The sequence below is a fragment of the Pagrus major genome, chromosome 21 (assembly GCF_040436345.1).
Source record: "Pagrus major chromosome 21, Pma_NU_1.0".
In the NCBI taxonomy this organism is placed as follows: Eukaryota; Metazoa; Chordata; class Actinopteri; order Spariformes; family Sparidae; genus Pagrus; species Pagrus major.
The window spans coordinates 21336983-21363369 of NC_133235.1; the positions used below are offsets into that span (position 1 = coordinate 21336983).

Consider the following 26387-nt stretch of genomic DNA (forward strand, 5'->3'; position numbering starts at 1 on the left):
TGCTAAAGATATTTTTGACAGCACATCAACTACATAGAAGTGGATCTTAAGACTAACTGGATGCCAGTGACCGTCCTTTTCCTTGTGCCAGTTAAAACATCATATGAGCTGTAAATGATTTTTAGCCTTTATGAGGACACCTGAGTGCAAATGCAGCACATCTCTTAAACCTTAAGTCTTGGATCAAGATTTAGATCATTGCACAGTGTAGTAAATATGTTATTGAAATGTTTGTGTTCTAGGTAATAAATAAAAGGACATCCTGCCAACAGCAGCCTGTCATTGAACTTCTTTCTGTTAAATATTACTCACAACACATCTTCTGTGTGTATGTTTAACAAGCAAAAATCATTTTATTTGTAAGACACAGCTTGTCACGTCTCTGGTCAGCTCAGCACCAGCCGCCACTCTGAACGTAGTGAAGAGAAATTAAGAAGATGTCTGTCCTGCAGGCGATCAATCCAAATGTGAGGAACATGAAGCCTTTGGAGTATTCAATCCTGGCCAGACAAGCAAGTCGGATCAACGAAGAGCTCAGACAGGTCAAGAAAATAATAATAATAATAATAATAATAATAATAATTGTCATATCTGCACTATGGTTTGTGTTGTGATATCTGTAACCTCTGCTTTAAATCCACCTGTCTGTAGGGAGTCAAAAAGCCATACCAAGAAGTGTTAGACGTGTACTCGGGCGACCCGCACAAGGGAGGTGTGAAGCCTCTGTCATATGTTCGACAGGTGATCTGTGACCCTCAGGGATAACTCAAGCTGTATTAAAACTGAATGTACAAGTTAATGCATCTTCTTTTGATGACAAATCTGTCTGACAGGACTGTGTGTATTCATATTTTGCAGGTACTCGCAGCCTGTCTTTACCCTCAGCTTGTGAACAGCAGCAAACTGCCGGTGGACGTCAAACAGACGGCTCAGAGGCTTCTTGGTGGATGTGATGGAGGGAGTGTAGGTAAGGGCTGTGCATGCGGTATTACCATGGACACGATGAAGAGTCAGCTTGCTCAAATTACAAAAGAATTTCTACTTTTCAACTGGTTTCTACTGAACTTACTATACAGAGCCGTGCTAAGCGCTCTGTAAGGCTTTAAAGCTCACTGTAACGAAAAAGTAAGCAAAAAATAAAAAAAATGTCAGATTTTTACATGATGATGTCGCTAAATGGAAAATTCAGGTAATTCTTCAATTTTTTTTCATTTTTTATTTTTAATTTATTATACTATTTTAATCCCACAAGGGGAATTCTTTTTAAACATGACCATTTATCTCTTTCCCACATTTCAATGTAATACATTTAAGAGTTGCCACATTTTTTACGGTCCCAAGACCTTAAGTTTCATGGCAATCCATCCAGCTGTCGAGATATTTTCGTCCAGATTAAAGTGGTTAATCACTGCCATCCCTAAAGCCAGAAAAAAAAAAAAAAAATCAACGGCTCTTTCCAAAAACAGTGTACTTGTTACTCTGGACAATCCACAAACCTAGCTCTTAGTAGTTTTCATTAACATAAGAAAAACTGTGCTTATTTGGATTATCCAGACTAACCAAGACACTCTCTGCCTTTAATTTAATTTTGTGAGTGTAATATTTCAATTTTTGAGCACTACAAGTGAAATACCATTCATATCCAAGGTGGTGGCAAGAAAATCTTTGGGACAGATATCTCAAAGCCTGGATTAAGGCAACATTGTGTAACTTTATTACCTTAAAATAACACTATGTAACTTCAGTACTATTTACTGCATAATATAAGTTTGAATAATGAATAAAAAATAAGTTAAAATATAGTATAGAAGTATACAGTAATACTATTTATGTGCTGTGTTAACAATTCACAGGAATTTGTACAATAGAAATAGAAAAGCATACGATGCTTGAGGATGTAATAAAGAGATTAAATAAAAAAACAACAATAATAATATTATCAGCCTGTTCTATGGCGTCATCTCAGCTTTTCTCATCAGTCTGTGTGCTCTGTGAGAATTATTCTGAATCTGTGTTGTTTCTTCAGGTTCTTATACTGCTACAATGGGTATACCAGAAATCGTCCACAAAGTCTCTGAATTCATAACAAGACGAGATGCTGGAGTTCCATCTTACCCTGAAAACATCTGCATCAGCCCCGGGTCACAGTGGTCACTCTCGGTAACATCAACATCACTCACACACACACTGTAGATGTATAATCCATCCTCATCTTTAAGTTAACCTGATCTCTTCCTGTGCCTACAGAACATCCTCCACATCTTGTTGAACGCAGAGAGTTCACCCAGAAATGGTGTGCTGTCTCCAGTGCCGTGTCACAACACTACCCCCATGTCCGTGACTGGGCTGGGAGCAGTTGTCATACCCTACTACCTCAGCGAGGAGCAGGGCTGGGAGCTGCAGGTAGGGGAGCTGCATCGAGCGCTGGAATCTGCAAAGGGAGTGTGTAAGCCTGTAGCTCTGTACATCATCAACCCTGGAAATCCCACCGGTAGTAAAATCTCACCAGAATGGAGCTCATCCAAGTTTATTTTTGCAGTAAAGAGTATCACATGGATGTTTTCATGTAATGTTTGCCTTATAGGTCATGTTCAAAGCAGGAAATCAATGCAAGAGGTGATCCGGTTCGTCTCAGAGAAGAAGCTCTTCCTCCTGGCTGATGAGGTGGATGTCTCAAAGCATTGTTGTCATCTTGACACCATGAATTTAATAGACAAATGTAAAAAAAAAAAAAAGAAATGTTTTGATTTATTTTGTGTGTTTTCTCCTCCACAGGTCTATCAGGAGTATGTTTTTGGGGAAAAGAGTGAGTTTGTGTCTTATAAGAGGGTTCTGTCTGAGATGGGCCCGCCTTTTTCAGACACAGTTGAGCTGGCGTCCTTCCACTCAGTCTCCAAAGGCTTACCAGGAGAGTGAGTTTTAAGAACTGATGAGTATCTAACGATAAGCAATTAACCATTGTTTTCATTATCGATTGAGCTGCTGTCTTTTTTCACGATGTGTCAAAAACATTTTCCAAGATCTCAAACTGAGCTCTTCAAATTGCTTCTATTCCCAAACAACAGTCCAAAACCCAGCGGCTCTTAATGTCACATAATGTCATAACTTTATTGTGACATTTTGTCCTGAATTCTTGAGTTATGACCAAAAATGTGTCTTGTGAAATCACAGTGACCTTGACATCTGACCTTTTGCCACCATCAGTTCATGTGGACATTTGTACCAAATTTGAGAAAATTCCCTCAAGGCATTTTTGAAATATCGCATTCAAGAAAACAGGGTGTCATGAGGTCACAGTGTCCTTGACATTTGTCCTTTCGCCCAACTCTGGAGTAAAAAAAAAAAAAGATTGAGACATCGCGTTCACAGGAATGGGACGGACGGACATATGGATGTACATTCGGACGGAGAAGAGGCATAGTGAACAAATCCTTCAATTTAAGAAGCCGGAAATCAGCAAATCAAAAGCATCAAAATAGTAGGCAAACAATTTTCAACTTATCGATTAATCAGTGCAGCTCTCATCTAAAGTGCATCGTGCAGAAGTTGCAGACTTAAGAAATAATTTAGAGAACTAAAAACAGACTTAAGATGTACTGTAAAGTTCATTATTGACCTTGGAAACAGTAGCTGACATTCTCACCACAAGGTTTAAGGGACAAGGAGTCCTTAAAGTGCTCAGAAAAATTGAAATTTTAACATCTCAAGTTCCACGACAGCTGGGCAAACTGAAGAAGATCTTCTGATACAATTGAAAGCTCCAGAACAGCTTCTTAAGTGGCAAGATCAATTGTCGACTGTCATTTCCAGGGTCAACAATGAACTCTCAAATCTCAACTTTTAAGCCAACAAGTCCCAGAAAAGGCTCAGAAAAACTGAAATTTGAACATCTACAATTTGAAATGACAACCCAGAAAACTGTGGAAGATCATGTGAAGATTTGACCGAAAGCTTGAGAACAGCTAATGATTGGACTCCTCTCTCCCACTAGGTGTGGTCTGCGCTGTGGATACGTGGAGCTGGTAAATATGGACCCCACTGTTATGAAGTACATCTTCACACGGTTCTCGATAGACACCTGTACACCCGTGTTGGGTCAGATTGCCCTGGATCTCATGGTGGACCCTCCACAACCAGGAGATCCCTCATACCCACTTTATCATATGGTGAGACCACAGAGATACACAGCGTGGTTTTCTTAGAGACCTACTGGAGACATTTTTTTTGCTCTTGCCTTTAACTCCGTCTTCTGCAGGAGAAGCAAAACATCAGCAACACGCTGATTGATAACGCAAAGAGAGCTGTTGAGGTTGTAAACAGTTTGCCGGGTTTGTGCTGCCAACCACTGGAAGGAGGAACATTTGCTTTCCCCAGAGTGTACCTTCCACCTTCATTCATTCAGAAAGCCAAGGTTCAAGTATATATAACCAGAAATATAATTATAAAAAATAATGCATCACTCATTAAAATATTTTCAACCTGGTCATGTTTTTGTTTATTTTAGGAAGTGGGACTGGAACCAGATACGTTCTACTGTTCTAGACTACTCGAGGAGGCTGGTTTGCTCATCAGTCCCGGTTTTGAGTACGGACAAAAGGAGGGCACCTACCACATCAGGTATAACACATCACGCTACAACACATCACGCTACTTTAGTCCGTTCACCCTGCTGCCGTCTGGCAAGCGATACAGAAGTATCCGCTGCCGTACCACTAGACTACAGAGCAGCTTCTTTTCCCCAGGCTCCACCATTATGACTTATTAATTTATATAATCTGCTTTGTGAGATACAGGACTTTAATGAACACATCATTGATTTTATTCTACAACCCTGTGTTATAGAATGATAAAAATATTAACTTTGTACCTATAAATCACGCATCATTAGTCTAACCACCAGTTACACCAGGCTTTATGACACACAAAGAATGTTTTCTATTTAATAGCTAGAGCTGTGCTTTTCATGAAACTTTACATGTAACTCAACATTGTAAATGGATGTGTGGAAAAATTATGAATTAAACCCTCCTTTCTTTCGACAGGTTTTGCATCATGACCTCTGCGGAAACACTGGAAGAAGTACTGAGACGCCTGACCTGCTTTCACACACAGTTTATGAAGGATTTTTCTTAAACTAAAGGCACTGAAGCAAAAAAAAAAAGGTGTTTTGTTCTGTCACTTCCATCTACTCACCATGATCAAATCATTCTCGTTACATGTGAATTCATTGCAATAAATAGAACATCTTACAGTTTGCAATTTGTTTTTTTTATAATGACCTTTGGCCAATGATCCTTTGTCTTTACTCATTTGAGTAAAATTCAACTTCTGCTTTTCATAAAGCAAATAAACATAGATAATAAACCACAGTCCAAAATCCAAACAAATGGATTTCCTCTCACCACATGGGAGTTCATCATTAACCTAAAAAATAACAGGAACAGACAACAGTCTAGTGGGCGTTTTTGCTCTTCACGAGTCATGATTGATTAAGCAAGTTCACTCCAGACTCAAGTACTCAAAAATTATCGGAAAAACAAACAAAAAAAAAGGTGCAATGTGTAAGGATTGGCTACCTTCTGAATTCATACCCCATACAAATAGGGGGCAGCATAAAACCAGAGTGTGTTTTAAGACGGGTTAGCAAGGGAATTAAGCTCATCTTGGTTAAATACAATTGTAGCATTTTCATACTTTTAATGCATTTCCATGCCTCTGTAAAGAACTTTGAGGTGCCTTGTGTCTGAATGGTCCAACATAAATAAACTTGCCTTCCTTAGTCAGTAGAGAGAGGAACCTGAATTCAGAAGGTGTACATTCATTTCTTTTGTTAAATAAGGAAAATATGTGACAGAATATTTCCTTTCTTGACGTTTTGTGAGAAATCGCTGAGAGCCTGTGAAACTTAGCAAAATAGCCTCTTACAAACATCTGCCAAGGGGAGCTACAGGGGAGGCCTGTGCTGTCAGCTTCCTGCTGGGTTGCCTGCTTACTTCAGTAGATGTCTCTGCTGCACAATACACAGATGTCTTTCACATGACTTCAAAACTGTATTTCTGCATTCAGTTGATTATTTTAGTAATTTTTTTTAATGTTTTAAGCTGATATTCTTATATACATATCATAACTTATCGAACCTTTCAAAAAGCAAACAAAATCTAACTATACACATGAGATACCATCTTTTTTGGTTCCTCTGTACCAGCCAAGAGATCCAACATACACATGTAGAAAGTGCTCCGTGTCATCAGTCCACCTCACTGTCGCTGTTTTGGTTCTGAACAAAAGGGTTCGAGTCTGTATTGTTGAGCAGCTCCACAAGTAATGAGATGAGCTTTCCGTCTTGAGCAGAGTTTGTGACTGCGTTGCTGGGATTGTTAAGGTTGCGGTATAGCATGGTCTGGATGGAAGTACGTAGCTCCCACAGCAGCTCCCAGGTCTCAGCTGACAACTCACAGCGCACAAGTGAGTGTCCAGGAAGTGACACCTCCACTCTGTTTCCTTTCACTGCGACATAAGAGAAAGGACAAAGAGTCATTTATGAAGAGGAGGATTTACCGTGTCGGAAATCTAAGAGGGTGATAATATCTAAGTGCTTAGGAGGAACACCTCTATGGTATTTTGTACACTTTATCGTTAAGCCAAATGTTTTTAATGCAAAGTCCAGAGAGAAATTTAGTTTTGTGCTATTAAGATGGAAAATAAGCCTCTGAACAATTCATAAAGGGAGTGCAAAAGTATTAGCCAGCATTTTACACCAACAAAACAGTAATAGCTGAATGTCCAGTCAGCACAGACGGCTGGGTAGCCTCGCTCCAGTCCTCTAAATTGCTGCCAACACCTGAAATACTAAGCCATGTTTCCACCACAGGAATTTTCCCCAGGGACTAGGGACCTTTGGAGGAACTCTGTGGATTTCCACCACAGGGACACAAGAGTCTAAATTTAATTCAGGGGGAATTATTTTATCTCCCAAATAGTCCCTACTCAGAGGGTAGTACTTTCCAATAGTACAGGAACTTTGGGGATGGGGCTTGCAGCAATTGAAAATTCTAATAGATCAAGTACCCTTCTGAAAATGTTTTGTTCATTGTATTTTGACGACATGGAGTCACACAGGAAAGCATACTACAGAAAGACCAACCACGAATTTAAACTAGTTCCGCACAAAATGACGTGTAAAAACAGAAGTGACTTTTTCATACGTCAGCTGACTAATTTGCCCAATCTTCACGGGTCTCTAGACAGTCGCAGACAACAACTGGCTGAAGGGAGCTTACAAGTTCCTTGAAAAGTAGTTCCTGGGGCTAAAAGTTTTTAAATTCAGGTTAAGAATGGATGGTCATCTTCGTGCCAGAGCCCAAAAAATGGTGAAACCAAAAAGATGCTGTGAGAGTGAGCGAGTAAAACAACAACAGTAAAGTTGCAGCCGAACAGCTAAGCGCCATATAGCCGAGAGGAGCTGCAAATTCAGGTGATTTTTCCTCTGTAGGTTCATCACTATCACATCACAGAAAGCCCCTTTCACTTATTGATAAAAGCTGCTTTAAGGTCAAATAACAACTCCTCCCACACACATAACGGCTAACATGAACACAATGTCAGATCTAAGCACTTACAAACACCAGCGCCTATGTTATCTTTAACTCCTTTTTGTTTTAAACGGAGAGCAGTACATGTCCTACCCGTCTCATTGATGTCACAGTCTGTGAGCAGCAGCAGGGCGAGTGGATGGACTGCAGAAGAGTCTCTAATGAAAACATTCCCGCTGGACTTGACAGCGCTGAAGAACGTCAACCAGCGACTCGGGAGATCTTCTTTTCCTCTACAACACAAATGGAAGACAATAAGTTTGCACATGTACTATGATAGTAAATACCAGCTGTGAATGAATTTTGGAGCACGTTCAAACCTGTTCACTGAGGAGCGGTGAAGCAGTACCGGCCCACTGAACGTGCGGAAGCACACACTGTTGGGGCGAAAGCGCCCTGTTTTGGTCACAACACCTTTCTTCACCTGAAAAAGAAAAATATAAGTGTGTTGTTTGTTTCATCCATGTTATGCTTAAACGCTTACTGAAAGGTTTGACTCAAACAGGTGCAAGTTGGGATAACACTTTAGATCGGAGAACACGTTTTAACCATTAACTTATTTTAGTATCATACTGACTTTTAAGTCACTTACTTCACTTACTGAGTTTTCTCTCAATAACCTCCAAATTAATACTTATTGATAGTAAATAGGACAGTTGTTGCATATGAATTAAAATCTTAATATGCTTTGCTCAGTGTGTGCATTATAAGGTAGTGATCCCTTTTAGAACACATAAATATGATATATTCTTATGGAACAACACAGAAAATTACAAGAGTTAACAATGTTCAAATCTCTAAATTAAGTCTAACTCAAAATATGTTCCACATTCGAGGTCTTGCTCAAAAATAATTCACTAGTAGAACCTGTCTGTGTTGATAAGTGTCAAACTACTCGTGAATTAGTTGTGAACAAGACCTTCTAGCTCCAATCTCTTTAAGGTCCCCCCCTCCTGAATACCCACTCTCCTCTGATTCAGGTCGCACACACGTGAACCAGCACCGCTAACAACAACAACAGAGCAGCTGTGCTAAATCAATTATTACATGCCAAACTAGCTGCTAGGCATAAATTATGCAAATGTGTGACTCAGTGATTCAGTGAGATATCAAAAAGTCACAGAATTAGATGCAGGACTACTGATGAGGCTTTTCCGGAGTAGTGTTTTCTGTGGGACAGAGGAGCTTCTGTTGGTGCTGATCTTGACATTTTAAAATGTAAAGATCTTTTACATGCACAAGTGCCTACATAAACACTAAAGGAAAGGAAAAAAAATGAAAAAGCACAATAGGTCTCGTTTAATAAACGCTTTATGACTAATACAGAGCCAATATGCTATTAATATGGGTACTAATAAGCAATGACTTAATGGTTATTATGCGTTACCTAATATAAAGTGTTACCCAAATAGGTTTTAGAAAGACAATCGTAACAAAAATTTGATCTACCGTTTTTATAACAAAATCACATCGGTCACTTAAAAACAACAACAAATCTCACAATTCTGGCATCAACTTTTGATGGAGAACAGCAAGAAATAGTCATGTCAGTATTATAATAGACTCTGTTGTTGCCATGTACCTGAATGAGGTTGGGATAGAGTCCAGCCAGCAGTACAGCTTTTAACAGCTCATCCTGGTCGCTGTACTCGTTGTAGAGAGAAGAGTGACGCTGGCAGTCATTGGAATTAGACACCAGCTCTGCTTCCTGCAGGTTTGTGCTGAACTGAGAGATCAGACCTTCAGCAAAAAAGTGAAAAAGGGTAAGAAGAAGAAGTGATTTAAAACGTACTGAGACAATGTCTACATGAGTGTGTGTGTGTCTCAAACTAACCATTGATGAATCGAAGGCTGAACCTCGACAGGGTGTGCGTGTCCAGATATTCATCTCTCTCCTCTCTGTCCCCCTGCTGCTGAGCTTCCCTCCAGCCCAACACAGCTCTAATAAACACCAAATAGTCACTGCAAGAGGAGCCGCTCAGAGCCTCTTTCACCTGGAAAAAGAGAACACAGGTATGACTATTAGTACACGATTACACTTCCTGTTATTAGAAAACGACATGGATGAAAAAGGTGTGTGATGTAAAATCTTGCCTTAATGACTTTTGCTCTGTTCTGCAGGCTGTTATAAAAAGGGTCTCTGGTCAGACATGCAGCTACAGACAGCATGGGCAGAACACATCTGAACATGGCACTCAGGACCAGCACTTTGCCCAGACGGGGGTCACATGACATGCAGGCGACACGCTCTCCTAACGGCGTCAGGCTTTCTGTCTTGTCCAGAACTCCTACAGAAGCAAACATTTCTATCTTAATCCAGCACTGAGCATGTATAACTTAGATGCATGTGGTGGCTCAAATCACACATTAGTAGTTCTGAGTCACTCACCAATGTCTTGAAGATTTTGGACAGCATCTCTCACAGCTTCCAGCTCTGGACTGTCCAATACTTTGGATAGGAAATCCACAGCCTCCACACACACGCAAATTGACAAAGGTCATCATTCAATATGTCCGAAATATACAAAATAACAGGTTTAAAAATTGACAAAAGCCATTTTCTCTTTAAATACCTTGCAGTTTGGGCTGTGGATTTTGGCCTGCACTACTAAACTCTCCAGCGGGGTGCGCATAATCTCTGGGACGGGGAAGGGAGTCATGGATTCCAGCTGTCTCCGTGGAAACAGGTGATAGGACTGTCCCGGCTGACATCGCCCTGCTCTCCCTTTTCTTTGAGTGACATTAGAGCGGGATATCCAAACTGTGTCCAGACAGGAGACCTGGAAGATTTATTCCAACGTGATTCCATCAGAAAACACAACAAATCCCAGGCTTAGTTTTTGAAGATCTGAAACAGTTTGACACTAACCTTAGTCAGAGGGTCATAATTATTTTCTTTGTGAGTTCCTGTATCCACCACGTGGACGATGTCATCTATGGTGATTGAGGTCTCAGCAATGTTAGTGGTGAGGACAATCTTCCTCTGGCCCACTTGGGGGCGCTGGAACACTACCTGCTGGTCTGCTACTGATAAACTGGAGTGCACTAAAAGAAAAAATAAATCATAAACGCATTCGATCCAGCAAGATAAATCACATCTCCAATCCAGTCTGCGTGTAAATCTGTGTGTGCTCTCTTACATGGTACAATCATCTGTGAGCCTGAGGAGAAGTGGGACCTCGACTCCAGTTTCTCCTGAACAGTCCTGATGTCCTGCCATCCAGGTAGGAAACACAACACTGCACCTGAAGCATGACGGGAAAGAATTTTTAACAAATACCATTCAGGCCTATTATTAAAAAAAGCAAAGATGAGAGGTAGTCTGCTAGTTACCTGGATCTCCATGTCTGTCAATGTGTTCAATTACATCAGCTACTAAATCTAGATCTGGTGCAACCTCCTGTCTTCTTCCCTTAAACAGGATAAAATAAAAATTAATGAGAAGGAGAACAAAAGAAAAGAAACGTTTGCACAAAAATTAACAAATCTGGCAGACTTGAGTCTCACCTGCTGAGTCTCCACTATCTCTTGGACTGGAATTCGCCGTCCCATCTCTGTCAGCACATCCTCTAGGAATCTGTCCCTCACTGGGTGCATGAACCCGGGCACTTTCACGACTGGGCAGCCTCCAAAGTATTGAGCCAGCCTCTGCTTGTCCCCAGTAGCGCTCATTAGCACCACTCGCAGGTTAGGGTTCTCCTTTAAGCTGGAGCGCAGCAGAGCCAGCAGCAGGTCCGTGTTAATGTCTCTCTCGTGGACCTCGTCCACCACCACGTGGCTGATTCCCTTCAGGGATGGGTTGGACTGCAGCTTCCTCAGCAGGACGCCGACTGTGAGGAAGAGCATGGCTCCTCCGCTGTGCTCCGGGGGTCGGCTCTCAAGTCTCACCTATGAACAGAAAAGAATTGATGTACTGCTTGCACAAAAATGCTAAAATATTCATTGATTTATCTGAGAAGTTGTATTCAGGTGAAAAGTAACTTAATTTACACAAGTCCTGTACTTGAGTAGAATTTTGAGGTACCAGTGCTTTACTTTAATAATTCAATTTCCTGCTAGTTTCTACTAAACTCCCCTACAATACAGAGGCAAATATTATAATTTTTACTCCACTAAATTTATTTAACAACTTAAGTTAGCCAGATTCAGATTAATAATACAAAATATAGTCAACAAATGCATATTGATGCATATTACATACAGTACATTATTCTGAAAAACCATTCTGCTTGTGTACTTTCACTTTTGTTACTTTAAATAAATTTCTTGATGCTGATACTGCACAACTTTTACTTGTAAGAAAGTATTTTTACACTATGGTATTGCTACTTTTACTTAATTACAAGATCTGAGTACTTCTTACACCTTTGGTTGTATTTAAAGTATTTCCCTTGTAATCCTTCAGAGTCCTGTCTCCTTACAATTTTTTATTTTTATTAAATAATTTGGTTAATTTTTTTTTCTTTTAATAAAAAAAAGTAAGAAAATTTGAGTGCCTCTCTTATCACTACAATACCAATGATAAAGAAGAAAATCTGATTACTCACAGAATACTAAATACATGTAGATTTGAAACTTTGTCAGTATGATTACTTTAGTGAAAATGATCAATTTTATGTTGATGTAATTAAAAATACAACAAAAAAGATGAAATTTGTATTACAAATTGTCTCTGTTCAAAAGTAAAAGAAACAGTTAAAATATGTACTGGTAGGTTGAATAAAACAGCACACAGTACAACTAATTAAAAAGGTATTCGTAAAAAATGTTGGTTTGTTTTAATTTTATCAATAAAAACTCCTCACATTTTACATAAACTAAGTTACTCAAAAGTAGAAAAGATACTATTCATTTTCTCATGAAAAGCTTCAGCCACCTCTACTTCTGTGCCACCACAGAAGAAACACAGAGTGCCCCTTCTAGAGGCTATATCTCACCATTGCAATAAAAACAGTTATTGATACAGTAAAAAACAAATAGTATTACATAAACCTGTATCTACCTGATATCCCACAGAGCGTTTTAGAGCTGGACCCATCTCGTGAGCAACGCGATGGGCCACGGACACGGCGCTGATCCGACGGGGCTGGGTCACCAGGATGTTGCACTTGGCCCCTTCGCCACTTCTCACACTCTCTTCCAGCAGGAATCGAGGGATCCGTGTTGTTTTGCCACAGCCAGTCTCACCGTCGATTACAACCACCCTGGAGGACTGCACCGCAGACACCACGCGCTCACGGTGGGCGTCGACTGGGAGCTCCGCACTCAGCCTGGGGTTTGCTCTCTCCCATTCCTCCTGCAGGTAAGTGTTGAGCTGCTGGGCCTCCGTTCTGACAGAGGCTGGTATGGCCTACCAGTTATGGCGTCCGTCATCAAGTCCTCCTCCTCTTCCTCCTCCTGCTTAACTGTCCCCTGTTCTCTCGCCTCCTCCTCCTCCCAAAGGTTTTGTACTTCTGTTGCCACTGGGTACTGTTAGAAAGATGGAGGCATTAGTACAGACATGTCATTAATACATCACATGGCCAAAAAGTTTACGTACACTCAAAAATGACAACTTTATTTGAATAATGAACATTTTAAGCAAAACCCACAGGGAGTTATATGTTGGTACAACAGCCTCCACACTTCTCAGAAGAATTTCTACATGATTTTGGAAATCACACTTTTGTTTATGTATGCTGTAGCACTGAGATTGCTCTAAAGTCATATGCCAAAAACAGTCCCAGACCAAAAGTACCAAATGTACACATACATATACACATAAAAACAAAACGCTCTAAATTTCCTCTTTTTCACGTGAGATGAAGACCGACCTGTGCAAGGTACTCTCTCATCTGTTCCTCCAGGCACTGTGGGACTTCCAGGGGAACGGGACGCCTCTCTCGCGCTCCAGCCTCCCTCACCTCCTCTGGGTGGTACCTGGCGTGAGTCAGTGGGTTGTTGTTTTTATCCAGCAGCTCCAGCTCCTGGACAAGGCAAGAGAATACACATGTTAACACAGCTCTAACACTTAGATGAAGATTTAGTGGTTTTCCAAAATTATCCTCACCTTCAGTTTCATGCAGGCGAGCGCTGCAGCCATCTTCTCCGCTGTCACTCGGTTTCTCGCTGTGGCGGAGAATGTCATCTTCTCTGGCCAGCGCATGGTCAGCTCACACTTCTTTAGCTTTCCTCCTGTTGTTCTGAACTGCAGTAGCTCCTGTAAAGATAGAGAGGGACAAGTTTAGAATACGTGACGAATTAAAGAGCGCACACCTTTTTATTGTAGAGAGGTTGAGAGCAACCAACCCTTATTCTGTTGGATGATGTGGCCACGGTGATGACCCTGGTGAGGAGGGATTTAGGTTGTGGAAACAGGGAAAGAGCTTCATGGATCTTGGAGTTATCTTCCTCAGGGGGCAGCCATTGTTTTTGTGCATCTGATTTGGCTCGAAACACATTTCCTATGTGCAAATCATCCTCAGTGTCATAAAGAGCTGAATGGTGCACCCCTCTGCCTCTGCCAGCTCTGCTCCGAGGGAGCTGGTTATCTGGACCGATGACACCCATTTCCTGTGCACAAAAAGAGAGATGAGGAGAGAAAATGAGCAGAAATCACTACACATTGGTAGGACAAAAATATAGTACTATATATAGAAATATAGAAATAAGTCACTGCAGCTTACTCTGAGCTTGAGGCAAGCAGCAGCCGCAGCATATCGCTCTGCATCGTGCTTCTTGGAGGCAAAACCCTCCTCTTGAATCTTGCAGGGCCACAGTACTGTGACAGTGGCTCTCTACAGAAAGAAAACAATACACATACACAACTTAATTCAGCTCTACATAGACATGACCTCTTAATGACAAGGTGTCACATTATGACTTTTGTTCTGACCTTGACACCCGCCTGTTCCGTCCAGTTGTACTGGATGAGCTGGGACAGGTCGCTGACTCCCAGTGAACGGGAGAGGGTGTTATTCAAGAGGTTTTTAGGGTCTGGAAACTCCTTCAGGAGGTCTGGGTTCGCATTAGCTAAACAGAAAAACAAAATGTCGGATACAGAGTAAGGTAAACCGTGTTTTATTTCCACTCTAACCTTATGTAAACTGTAAAAGAAAGACAGGGACGGAGATGTGTGTTGTTGGGTTACGTGATGGATGTCCTTGAGCTTTCTCACTGAGAGAGCTGTCACCGGTTAGCTAATCTGGCTAACGGCCGTTTCCACTCACCTCGTTTATCCTGTAAGTGTGATGAACCGAAGTCCTGGAGGTTTCGGGCTTTTGTCCTGTACCACCGCATCTCTCTGCCCCAGTTCGGCGCTGTTTTGCCCCCTGTATGAAGACATTTGACTGTATTGCACAGCGCTCTGAGACGCACGAGTGAAACACCGGGTAGCGCCATCTTTAAACTACAATTTCTTCTTCTGCGCAAGTGCGCTGACGTAACACCGCGTGCTCACAGCGACGCCCTTCGGCAAAGAGTGTGAATTGTCATTATTGTTATTTTATTTTAATCTAACTTCTAAGGGTGGATTAAAATATGATTGAGATGAATACCTTATAATTACATAAATTAATATTTAATCTAAAATATGTCCCAAACATTTAAAAACAAAATCCCTTCATTGGACAGTTTAAATAGTTTTTGTAGGGTGCAAGACTTTTCCCTTAATTAAGACAACAATATGGAATATTTGTCCCTCTCCTTAATTATAAATATAAAGCTTTAATAAGCTGTATCAATATATTTAGTTTAGTTTAGTGAAGTTTAGTGCATTAGTGTCTAAACCAATTTTTGTTTCCTTAATATCCCGTTTTTTCAATTACTTGTAAAGCACTTTGAATTGCATTTTGATTTGTTTGAAAAGTGCTAAATATATAAAGTTTGATTGATTAATTGAGTGATTGATTGATAAAAAAACACAAGGATCCGGCAAAACCCAAACCTCTTCAAACATCATCATTTCTAAAGCTGTTTTTTCTATTTTAAGGGGTATTGACTTCACTTAATTGACATCAAGATTCAAAATATTTGTCAAATCCCTCAACTATCAGTTTGTAGTTTTATTGACTCATTAATTCATATATTTATCAAGTTCTCAAAGGCAAAGACCAAGCCCTACATTTATAAAGCTCTTACTGAAAAAGTTGTTGCTCATGTGTTGATTTGGAATATCTTGATGATCATCATGGGTTTTTGTTTTTACCCTAATTTTATCCCACTTCTTATTGGCATGCAGCAGGTTTGTCCACCTGGAAAATGTGAGGAAAACTCCCACGCTGTCTGGTATCAACTGGACTACTGCCCATAAATAGCTCTGCATAATGTGCCAGCTCCTCTGGATGAATAAGAGATGGAGCTGATACTTGTCCTCCTCCTGGTTGTTACAACTGGTGAGTTCCCATTAAATGCACTTGTTTATAGCTAGGAATAAATACATGAAGTCAATATGAATGAATCTGATATCCCACCAGGGAGAAAGTCACGTATATTCACTTGGTTCTGTCTCTCACTGTGTTTAAGTGTCTGGGTGTGGTGTACCCAGCTACCAGCCCAACACCGGCCGTGTGGTGAACGGTGAAGAAGCCCGTCCTTACAGCTGGCCGTGGCAGATTTCTCTGGAGTCATTCTTCCCCACTTGTGGAGGAACATTGATTGCTCCAAACTGGGTCTTGACTGCTGCACACTGCATCACGTGAGGGAAAATGTATTGGTTGCATTTACATCTTAGAGAAACAGATGTTTTAAAACTAAAATAAATGGCACGTGGGGTTCCTTAATGTATTTGTTTTTTCTTGCAACGGTTACCTTAAATGTCAGGTCAGAGAAAGAGTGATCCAGAGTGCAGGTTCCCACACCACTGCCTCAAACCTTCCTTAAGTAAACAAGACATTGACTTTTTTTTTCTCCCCCCAATCCAGATTCCACACGTACAGGGTGGTTCTTGCTGAGCATGACATGAACAAAGAGGAAGGACCTGAACAATTTATTATGGTCTCAAAAATGTTCATTCATCCCAAATGGAACGACAACTGTGTGTCTTGTGGGTAGGTTACCGTCGCTTCTTAACATAACCACTCCAGATCAGTGGTGTGTTATTGATAAGCACAGTAATTATGTCCTCAAAAACGGTCACTATACCCCGATAGAACAGCAACTGATTAAATAGAAGGTGTGTGAGTGTAAATAAATACATCTTCTGTAATTAATACATTTGTTTTCATCCTGTTATGTAGGAATGACATTGCCCTGCTCAAGCTGGAGAAAAGTGCCGTTATCAATGACAAAGTCCAGCTGGCTTGCCTGCCACAGCATGGTGCTACTCTCGCACACAACCAGCCGTGCTACGTCACGGGCTGGGGTCGTCTCTACTGTAAGACCTGTCGCCAAGTCCACTACCACTCATATGGGGTCTCTAAGGTTACATAAAATTACAAAGATTTACTGATTATTTCCCCTTGATTTAATTAATCAGACTTGAAATGCAAATGCAAAACAAAATAATGTTTTTTTCTATTTAAGCTTTTCTTTTCCACACTTAAGGTAACACGTTTTTTTCACGTTTTTTTTCCCATTTAAGCTTTTGTATTTTAAATGTCACTTTTTTTCCATTTTCAAATTATCATTTTACATTTTAAATTAGCTTTTTCTTATTAAGTTTAAATATGGCCTGATTTTCCTGATAGTGTAACAAAATGATAAACTTTTAATTTTCAACTCTATTTGGATATTTTTAACTGAATTCATGAACACAGCCACATATATAGCTAAACAATCAGGAGGCTAGTGGTTACTTTAAATCATTAACCCATACTTGTACAGTTCCCTTGCAACTTTTGCTAGTGGTACAGCGTCACCCAACCATTCCCACCACTGAGTGCACAGCCGTGTAAATAAAAATATTTAAATGCATCCAGTATTTTTCAGTTATTATGTTATTTTCTCTATAGCTGGTGGTCCTCAGGCAACTACGCTACAGCAGGCCCTACTTCCTGTGGTGGATCACAGTGTCTGTAGTCAAAGTGACTGGTGGGGCAGCTCAGCAAAGACAACTATGGTCTGTGCAGGTGGAGAGAGCAAGTCAGCATGCCATGTGAGGAACAACGACGCAGCTCCATTCTTTGCTTGAAGCAAATACCATTTTATATTGCTCTAATATCTGCCATTATCTTCCAGGGCGACTCCGGAGGCCCTCTGAACTGTAAGGGCAGAGATGGTAAGTGGTACGTACAGGGAGTGACTAGTTTTGTGGATGGACGAGGCTGTAACACCCCTCAGAAGCCAACGGTCTTTACCCGTGTGGCCACTTTCATCCCCTGGATCAGTGAGGTGAGGAGAGCCACATGAACTGCCATAATCCCTTTACAGGAAAAGTGTAATGTACAAACATAATTCTGTGTCATTTCCCTTCAGACGATGGCCCAAAACTGAAGAAGTTTCAACAACTCAAGAAGTGACTGAACAATAAACTGTATAATGACACATTCATTTCATATTTGTCTTGTATTTTATCAAAATATATACAGATTATAACATAAACAAACATTTTAATCAGTTTATACAACGTTTTAAAATGTAACAAGGACGGGACAAAGATAAACGTAAGTGTTGAACATGGTAAACATTAAAGTATTGATTATGGAAATACAAAGGCACACTGTGTATTTTTACTGTATGTTGTTATTCATTTGAAAGGAATAATGACTTTAATATGAACATATCTAAAGGTAAATTAATCATATATGGTTTGTGTATCCTCAAAAATAGCAGACGAAAGTAAAATTGTAGATACATTTGAAAATAACATGATGGTTAACTGACTGACTATGTTTAAGTTTGAATTTGGATCAGTAGCTGCATTTTATCCCAGGAACTCATCATTTACCATGATTGTTTTCATTCAACCGGTTTTGGTTTTTAATCAATTTCAGCGAGCTGTGTCAGTACATTACAGCAGATCATCATGGGTCTGAAGGTGTCCAGGTGAAGAAGTCAATTCCCTGCAGCTCCTCTGGTAAGTATTGCTGCTCAACAGGGCCGTTGAAGGCTGGGTTGTACTTGTAGCCCTTAGCGTAGCCGAGTTGTTTCATCAGCTGGGTGGGGGCGTTGCGAAGGTGCAGAGGAACAGAAGGCAGGGGGCCTTTGTGGTTCCTCAAACTGGCCTTCACATTAGCATAGGCCATGTAGATGTCCGCAGACTTGGGTGCTCGTGCCAGATAGACCGCACACTGAGCCAGGATCACCTGTCAGGCAGCGGGTTAAAGAAAGGAGGGCAACAGAGGTGAGGATCCAGCTTTTGTAAGACTGACTAAAAGTTAGGTTGTCCAAACCATCACTGATTGGTCGGGTAAGCCTACCTCACACTCAGGCATGCCGATGAAGTGACAGGCTTGAAAGGTGGACACGGCCTGAGGGAGAGCAGAGGGATCTGCCATACCTGAGAGACACATGAGACAAGAGATGGAGGCCGGTCTAACTCAAGAGTAAGCCCACCATGACTTTACCCATTTAGGTTGTTGCTGTCTTTGGAGCAAGAAGTACAGCCACACCTCTATCCTGATTGATGGTTGCTATGGTAGCAACCATCTATTTTGCTCTAAAAGAGGCAGTAATGTACAAAGTGAACATCATGCTGTATTGAAGAAGATTTGAAACTAGCGACTGTGACCATAAACACGTCAGGACACTTTTTTACTGAGGTAATAAATCAAGTGAGAAGCAGGCTCGTTTCTTCCTCAGTTTACGTTCAATCTGACTTCTTTTGGCAGCCAGTGGAGTTGCCCCCTGCTGGCCATTAGAAAGAATGCAGGTTCAAGGCACTTTAGCATTGGCTTTACTTTTCAGACCTGGAAACTCTGTCCATATTTGATTTAATTCAGTAAAATAAACGTTTTCTTGCTCAAAATCTTCTCTTTGTCATTTCCATGTATCCATTTCAGCTAAATTAATATTTTCATTTTCTTTAATAAAATAGCACAGGCTGTTCTTGGTCCCAACATTTGTTCCCATGTAATGTAATGTCCCTGTAACAAAACTATTTTACATTTGATGAATCTACATGAAACTACTGTCTAACAATAACATATAATCAAAATGAATTGATGAAACAACAGAAAGAATCAAAGAGCTAAATGTTAAAACAGTAAATTAATTAAATGCAATTTATGAGAGTTAAGAAACCAATCACAAAATACTTGGGCATTAAAATAAGCTTCAAAAGCCAGCGGTCACCTTTAGTCTTGAGCTGGGATTTAGTAGTAATTTAGTAATCATTTCACTCACCCACATCCTCGCTGGCAAAGCGGACCATTCTGCGTGCTACATAGAGAGGATCCTCGCCGCCCTCCAGCATGCGGCCGAGCCAGTACAGAGACGCATTCTCATCCGAGCCTCTCATTGACTTATGCAACGCTGAGATACAGTTGTAATGCTCCTCACCTTTGAGTAACACATACAGATCAACACATGAAGAAAAGAACACGGCATCTTCAGGGGACATTTCATCAACCATTTTCACACACACAAAAAAAATGATCAGTAACCATAATGAATGGATGAATACTGTCTCTATTAGGGTCATTAGTCAAGCTGAGGGACAGTTTCATCACACTGTCAAGCAGGGAACAGTAAATCTCCATCTTTTGTGACAGCTGATGTGTTATGTAACAGGACAGAGTGGAGGACTAATGAAGTCTAGGATGAAAGAGTGAGTTATCCATGGATACTTAGGGAGCAGCGGGGAGCAGAAAGTGTCAATAATCTCACTAGCTGAAACTACATTATGTAGATACTGTAACTAGGGAAAGAGTAAACAAATGTTTGTATACATTAGTTAGCTATAGCATTAAGACAATATCAAATTGTAGTACTTTTTTAGTTTTATGGGTGTACAGCACACCAATCTTTAGCAGAGTCATCGTTATTTTGTAAGGACACTGGGGCTCTACTCAAATGTGTGTAATGTAATACCCCCAGTGTTACACACACACACACACAAAAACAAACACATGGCACTCCTAAGCAACAGTGAGCACGGCTATAAACACCCCCAGGTTATATGCATTCATTGTCAAGTTTTTTCCCCCTCTTATCATTCAATGCATTTCATACTGTATGAGAGCCTCGTGACATAGTGTGATAGTGATCACTGTTTCTGGGAAGTAATATGATATGGCTGCTGAGTTATTCAGATCTCATTTAAAGAGAAGATATTGATGGCAGGTGCTCTACTGAGTCTACTGAGAGGATCTAACGATGTGGATTTGTGTTAATGTGCAGGACTACTGTGGTGAACTGTCTGCAATTGCCCTTTAATAACCCTAAAACATGCTTCTTTCTTTTGTTGAAACCATCTTTGTTCCAGGCATACTGTTGCATGGAGCACATTGAACATTGAACATTTTCGAAAATTACAGACTCAAATGCTCACTGCAAGTCATTGTAAAAATGTATTTTGAGAACATCACAGGCTTCCCTGATATGAATTTTATCCTGTTGATACACCAGAAAGTGAAAATTCAAAGTCTCGACCACTAGGATATCCTTGACAGGCAATTTTATATGACGGCAAGAGCATATTCAAAAACATGGCATGGTAGAAATGTTATGTACAGTGATGTAGTCACTAAAGATAAACTAGCTTAAAAGGTGCTATATGTAAGATACCTGCCAAATTAATTCGCCAAACAACTGCAAACACGGCCACTAATTGCTGCTAACTGTAGCTGCTGTTAGCTAGTAAGCTCACTTAACCGTGCAGCTAGCGAGAGATCCCATTAGCTGACTCTGCACCACTGGGCTTCGCAGTAAAAATAACAGCATTTGAAGAAATAAGTACATCTGTGCTTACCAGCTTTATCATAGAGGATGTGGGACCTCTGAAGACCTTCCTTGATGTGCTCCTCCTTCACCAGAATTTCCTGAGATCCATCTTGTCCCAACTGGTTGGGCCGGGCCAAGCTCACCTGAGCCTGAACAGCCAGCTGCAGACTGTTGAGGCCTGTTCTTGCGTCACCGTCACACAGGTAGGCAACAGTGTCCAGAGCTTTTTGTTCAATGAAAATCTTTGGCCTAGGGAAAACATTAACATGTATCACATATACTGTATCAGTGTCAAAACTAATGAATATAGTGTTTTTTTTTTAAGAAGGTAATACATAAAAAATATTGATAGCATGTAATTCATCACAAATGTTAATGTTCAGTGTTTGAACTTCTTTAATATTCTGTCAAAAAGGTCAGAGCAGCACAAGAGAAATTTAAGGATGCAAACTCAGATAATTAGGATTACTAGAAATCCAAAATATCTGACATCCTTGCCAGTCTTCTTTATCAACCTCTTCTCAGCTGTCCTTGCTGACAAGCCCTCTGTAGGGTGCCACTGTTTTTGGCTCCTCAGAAAACCCGAGCAGCTCAAATGGTGACAAAATGACGGCTATTTCAAGTACGTACTAAAAGCATCTTCAATATCCCTGGTGCCAGGCTAAGACTGCAACAATATTTAATCTGCTCTGATACCTGCCAAACCTTACCTTTTTCTACAAGTACAGCAAAAAAACAAACAAACAAACAAACACAATATTAGTCTTAGGAAAGGAGAAGGAGACAACTGTGTTTCCCAGTTTCAAAAATATGTATACTTGTAAATAATATTAACTTAGTTGCAAATTTATTAGGTAGTTATAGTTAAAACTAATGCAGTCAAATCCTACAATCATGGACATTATACTGTTCAATTTTCGTTGCTGTTTGAGAAAGGTGATGATTCAACCTTATGGTCATCTGGGAGGCTGTAGTTAGTGCTGTTGAAGTATTCATTATTTCTCCTCCAAACTTTATATTATCACCTGAGTCTCTTATATCACTCTGGTACAATAATCACGTAAAGCAAAATTATTCAACTTCTTACTATAAGTTTCTATAGAAAATGCAGTTCTTGTCCTTAGTCTGGATAATGTAGGAATGATGACTCATTCTCTCGGAAAGTTGATTGCTTAGAAGGCAAGTTGCTCACACTCTTTAATCCGTTCCTCTGAAACGAACCTGCTCCCGAGTAAGTTAGCTCTGTGGCATAGTTACCATAGTGATTCAGCCCAGATAAAAGTGAGCCAGCTTCATTGTGTTTTAAACCCCAAGTTAGCCGGCTTACCCTTTAATCTCGCTACGTGTTTCAGTGCATCCCAAACAAACATCTGACAAATATTTGATTATATCTCTGTAGTTCATCATCACATACCGTCCGCAGCCAGCAGTTAACAGCTGTCTCGCTGTCTACAACTCATATGCCAACTCTTTCTGTCAACATATCAGACCAGGCCAGAGCTGAGGGGGATTGCTGTGGCTCCGAGAACTACTACCTCCCATCCTGTATATTATCTAACCCACTTTAAGCCAGGAACAGAAGAAGAGACCAGGCCTCCCACTCAAACCAGAGGATTTTGAGATACAGGGTGACACATGGTCATGATGAGTGACCACTTGGGAGCACTTACTCGTGTTCATCTGACTGGTCTTGATCTTTGGAATTCGCTGCATCTCGTTCCAGGACTCTGATCCCTAGTGTGGCCACAGCCCTGTCCAGGATTGAAGCCATTGCCTCCACCGAGAGTTTCTCCAGAACCAGCACCCTGCATCTGCTCAGCAGGGCAGCATTCACCTGGAAGGACGGATTTTCTGTGGTTGCTCCGATCAAAGTTACCGTCCCGCACTCCACGTGAGGAAGGAAGGTGTCCTACAGATATACACACATATTGGCAGTAGGAAAAGGAGAGAGCAAAGTGAACATGGGAAGAAAAGAAGTGAAGATAATGACCATCTCTGAGAGGACAAGATATCAAGAGTAAGTATTTGTTTGACTACTGTAATGCTCCATTGGTTTATGTGCCTACTATGATCGTAAGAGAAAGTAACTGATTACTCAGCTATGTCTTCTCACGCTTTGATTATTAACAGCTCATTAAGCCTGACTGAGCTTCATTGCAAGCTGCCATAGGGATTTAGAGTCATGTAGCAAAAGTCTACACAAAGTCTATAAGTTTCCTTCCTCAATTCAAATTCAAGTTACACTACTCATGATTACTGTTCGAAATGTAAACAAAAACAGTTGCTTATCTGCACAAATGTATTCAGTGTGAAAAGCAAATTAATGTCTATTTCTTCTTCTACTGAGTCCCAAACAATAAGAACCAAACAAAAGAGCTGGTAGGTTTTGAGAAGGGATAAACTCAGTGTTTATTTCGAGTGAGCAAAGTCTCGTAAAAGGCTGTTGGACCGACTGGGATACAAGCTTATTCTTGTAGTGAAATAGTAACTGTGGTTTGGCAAGGGGAACAGCGTAATAAAATGGGATAATATAAAAAGCCCAGCACGTTATCTCTAAACTTGTTTTCTTTTTTTAACTTTGGACAGAACCAGGCTAGCTGTTTTCCCTTACTTACAGTCTTTATGCTAAGCTACGCTAATGATCGCCGGTCTGTAGCTTCACATATAACTGACAGTCATGAGTGTCGTGTGTATTGTCTTCTCTAAATCACAGCAGAAAAGCAAATGAGCATATTTCCCAGAATGGCAAGTGTGACCAATTCCAAGGAAAAATACAAACACTAAAACCAGTTTTGTCAGTCGGCCTCAGTAATTATATTAAACCCTGGCTGGATATTGGAGTTAGAGCTTGCAAACACTGATCACAGCATCTTTCTGGCTTAATACTCCACCTGTTGGGATTTGTTGAAGCGATGAATTTCATCAACGAACATGATGGTTTTCCTCTTGCACAGTCGGAGCTCATTCCGCGCCTGCTTGATCACCTCTCTGACGTCATTGACGGACGCGCTGGTGGCAGACAGAGTGACAAAACGAGCTGTTCCCTTCTTTTTACTGCCGCTGGCAATTATGTGAGCTAGAGTGGTCTGAAAGACAACATGGAAAACATTCTCTACTTAACAATGTTGGTTTATGTTAACAATCATTACCACCTACAGTATATGGCATCTTTAATCTCCAGTTTTTGATCTATTCATTTAATTTTCTGTCATACAATGCATCTTTGTTTGAGAGCATCGTAAATCTAATCTTCATTGTAAATCCTGATAACAAGCTCCAAATATAAACCTGAACGCTGCAAGACAACTGATAGAGGCAGTTAAAGTGGACAAGTGTTCCTAAAGCATGTTGACAAAGTCTAAGTATGGCGAGCTGCTGTCTGACAATCCACCCTCATGGCATGCCATACCTAGGAAATGATTAACATGTGGTATTCAGGTCGGACAAACAAATGTTGCAGCACCAACCTGGCAGCCGGAGAAGTGATGACTTACTGTTTCAACATGCTGTAAAAGCTTCAACTCAAGCTTGAGTGTTTATCAAGTGCAAAGGAGCAATAATAATGTATGCAAAGTGAAGCTGCAGTAGCTTAAGTTTTTGTTAAAGAATAAAGAAAAACAAAAAATAAAAAGGGAACAGTAAGGTACGTTAATTAATGTGGGATATTGTTTATGGAAAGATTGCTTTTCAGTTTTTTAAACTTTTTTGATTTGTCTACTCTATTAATTAATACATAACTAAATAATTATAAGTTTCAGTCCTAAATGTCACAGACCAGTTGGTCAGTTAATCAAAAAATAACACATTGATCAATTGATAGTGAAAATACTCTTAGTTGCAGCTATATAGCTAAGTCCCCTCCACTCCGCGGTGGAAAGTTTCTCTCTGGTACTTTAAGTACTGAGGTTTGACTTCTCAAAGAATAAGGAGACATCTTGTGCGAGGCAGTTAAACTTTTAAAATGGAAAACTGCATATTCAAAAGAATAAAACACTGAGCAATAAATTTTAGATTACCTTATAATTTATTATTATTTGTTTTAGATTTAATGTGTACTATACTGAGAGCAAACAAGCCAATAAAGCTGCTTCTGATATAAGACTCTAGATTTTTTAATGATGGAGAAGGAATAAATGGGAAGGGCAACTGTTTTTTTTCCCCTTAAGCTTGAGGGAAAGCTGCATAACATCATGAATCACATATGAAACAGAACACAGGTTAAACCAGGGACAAGAGGATGCTGCATTATTATTGATGACGTCACCGGCCCACCTTCCCGCATCCCGGCGGTCCCCACAGGATCAGGGATGGTATTTCCTGGGAGTCCAGAAGTGACCGCAGGAGTGTGTGCTGACCCACAACTTTACTTTGACCGAAGTACTCCTCCAGTGTGTTTGGTCTCAGTATGTCCGCCAGAGGCTTGTTTATGTTCAGCAGTGTCCGTGCAGATAATAAATCATTAGACGACTTCAAAGTCTGTCGGTCTGAGTCAGAGGGCTGGCTCTCTGAGCCTGCTGGTCCCGGTTCTGCCTCGCTCGGCACATTGCGTTTTAATCCCTTACTGGCAGCAGTTTGTTTACCTGAACTTGACCCACTCCACTCGCTTTGAGCTGAAAGTTTACTCTTGTTGGGCTGGAAAAACGAAAGTACCGAAGGTGACGGTGTAACAGCCATGGAGGAGGAGGAGCTGGCCACGGGGTTGTTGACAGTGGCAGTTGGTGTTACAGCCTCCCCACTAATGCGAGATTTCTTCAAAGGAGGTTCGCTTACGTCTGCTGTCGACGGACTGCTGTCGGTAACGCTCTTCAGCAGACACACGTCGAGGTGTCCGTTGATTGTGGCGGCCTTAAAGTCTTTGAAACAAACCGGACATTGCACCGAGTCCGGTGCCGTGGATGTCATCTCGTTCGCCATGTTGATTCCCGCGAAACGGTTTGACCTTTAATCACGTGACCAAACATTGCTTTAAGGTGAACCGTTAGCAAAATTGTTTTT

The 26387-nt window shown here is 40.7% G+C and overlaps 4 protein-coding genes across 4 annotated transcripts; 2 read left to right on the forward strand and 2 right to left on the reverse strand.

Moving 5' to 3' along the window:
- The first annotated feature begins 403 nt into the window (after positions 1-403).
- On the forward strand, positions 404-5202 carry LOC141016689 (alanine aminotransferase 1-like). The gene is made up of 11 exons (XM_073491202.1): positions 404-542; positions 652-741; positions 859-967; positions 2027-2160; positions 2248-2491; positions 2585-2664; positions 2776-2912; positions 3992-4166; positions 4256-4411; positions 4505-4617; positions 5043-5202. Exons 1-11 carry the CDS (start codon positions 438-440, stop codon positions 5131-5133), a joined length of 1434 nt encoding a protein of 477 aa, XP_073347303.1. The 5' UTR covers positions 404-437; the 3' UTR covers positions 5134-5202.
- On the reverse strand, positions 5098-14972 carry dhx30 (DEAH (Asp-Glu-Ala-His) box helicase 30). Its single transcript, XM_073491201.1, is given in 20 exon segments — positions 5098-6507; positions 7686-7825; positions 7913-8016; positions 9175-9332; positions 9427-9586; positions 9687-9880; positions 9982-10063; positions 10166-10372; positions 10462-10637; positions 10733-10837; positions 10926-11004; positions 11100-11480; positions 12595-12920; positions 12923-13061; positions 13406-13558; positions 13642-13791; positions 13881-14144; positions 14258-14368; positions 14467-14603; positions 14801-14972. Coding segments are annotated over 20 exon segments (3498 nt in total). The 3' UTR covers positions 5098-6247.
- Positions 14973-15899: 927 nt separating this feature from the next.
- On the forward strand, positions 15900-18059 carry LOC141016509 (chymotrypsin-like elastase family member 3B). The gene is made up of 7 exons (XM_073490898.1): positions 15900-15964; positions 16095-16266; positions 16493-16618; positions 16808-16944; positions 17522-17664; positions 17748-17900; positions 17985-18059. The coding sequence occupies exons 1-7, from the start codon at positions 15925-15927 to the stop codon at positions 18000-18002; spliced, it is 789 nt and encodes a 262-aa protein (XP_073346999.1). The 5' UTR covers positions 15900-15924; the 3' UTR covers positions 18003-18059.
- wrnip1 (WRN helicase interacting protein 1) lies at positions 18060-26311 on the reverse strand. The gene is made up of 7 exons (XM_073490897.1): positions 25665-26311; positions 24284-24478; positions 23063-23301; positions 21421-21641; positions 19854-20009; positions 18929-19008; positions 18060-18814 (listed from the first exon to the last, which is right to left on the reverse strand). Exons 1-7 carry the CDS (start codon positions 26304-26306, stop codon positions 18533-18535), a joined length of 1815 nt encoding a protein of 604 aa, XP_073346998.1. The 5' UTR covers positions 26307-26311; the 3' UTR covers positions 18060-18532.
- Between the last annotated feature and the right edge of the window lie 76 nt (positions 26312-26387).

What these genes read in the sequence shown, in the direction of transcription:
- LOC141016689 (XM_073491202.1), top strand. Translation starts at nt 438, where the DNA reads ATGTCTGTCCTGCAGGCGATCAATCCAAATGTGAGGAACATGAAGCCT. An exon ending in ATGTGATGGAGGGAGTGTAG is followed by an intron (nt 968 to 2,026) that starts GTAAGGGCTGTG and finishes TTGTTTCTTCAG; the next exon opens with GTTCTTATACTGCTACAATG. An exon ending in GGTCACAGTGGTCACTCTCG is followed by an intron (nt 2,161 to 2,247) that starts GTAACATCAACA and finishes CTGTGCCTACAG; the next exon opens with AACATCCTCCACATCTTGTT.
- LOC141016509 (XM_073490898.1), top strand. Translation starts at nt 15,925, where the DNA reads ATGGAGCTGATACTTGTCCTCCTCCTGGTTGTTACAACTG. An exon ending in GACAACTGTGTGTCTTGTGG is followed by an intron (nt 16,619 to 16,807) that starts GTAGGTTACCGT and finishes CCTGTTATGTAG; the next exon opens with GAATGACATTGCCCTGCTCA. An exon ending in AGAGCAAGTCAGCATGCCAT is followed by an intron (nt 17,665 to 17,747) that starts GTGAGGAACAAC and finishes ATTATCTTCCAG; the next exon opens with GGCGACTCCGGAGGCCCTCT.
- wrnip1 (XM_073490897.1), bottom strand. Translation starts at nt 26,306, where the DNA reads ATGGCGAACGAGATGACATCCACGGCACCGGACTCGGTGCAATGTCCG. An exon ending in GACCGCCGGGATGCGGGAAG is followed by an intron (nt 24,479 to 25,664) that starts GTGGGCCGGTGA and finishes GTTGTCTTTCAG; the next exon opens with ACCACTCTAGCTCACATAAT. An exon ending in CATCCTCTATGATAAAGCTG is followed by an intron (nt 20,010 to 21,420) that starts GTAAGCACAGAT and finishes TGTTACTCAAAG; the next exon opens with GTGAGGAGCATTACAACTGT.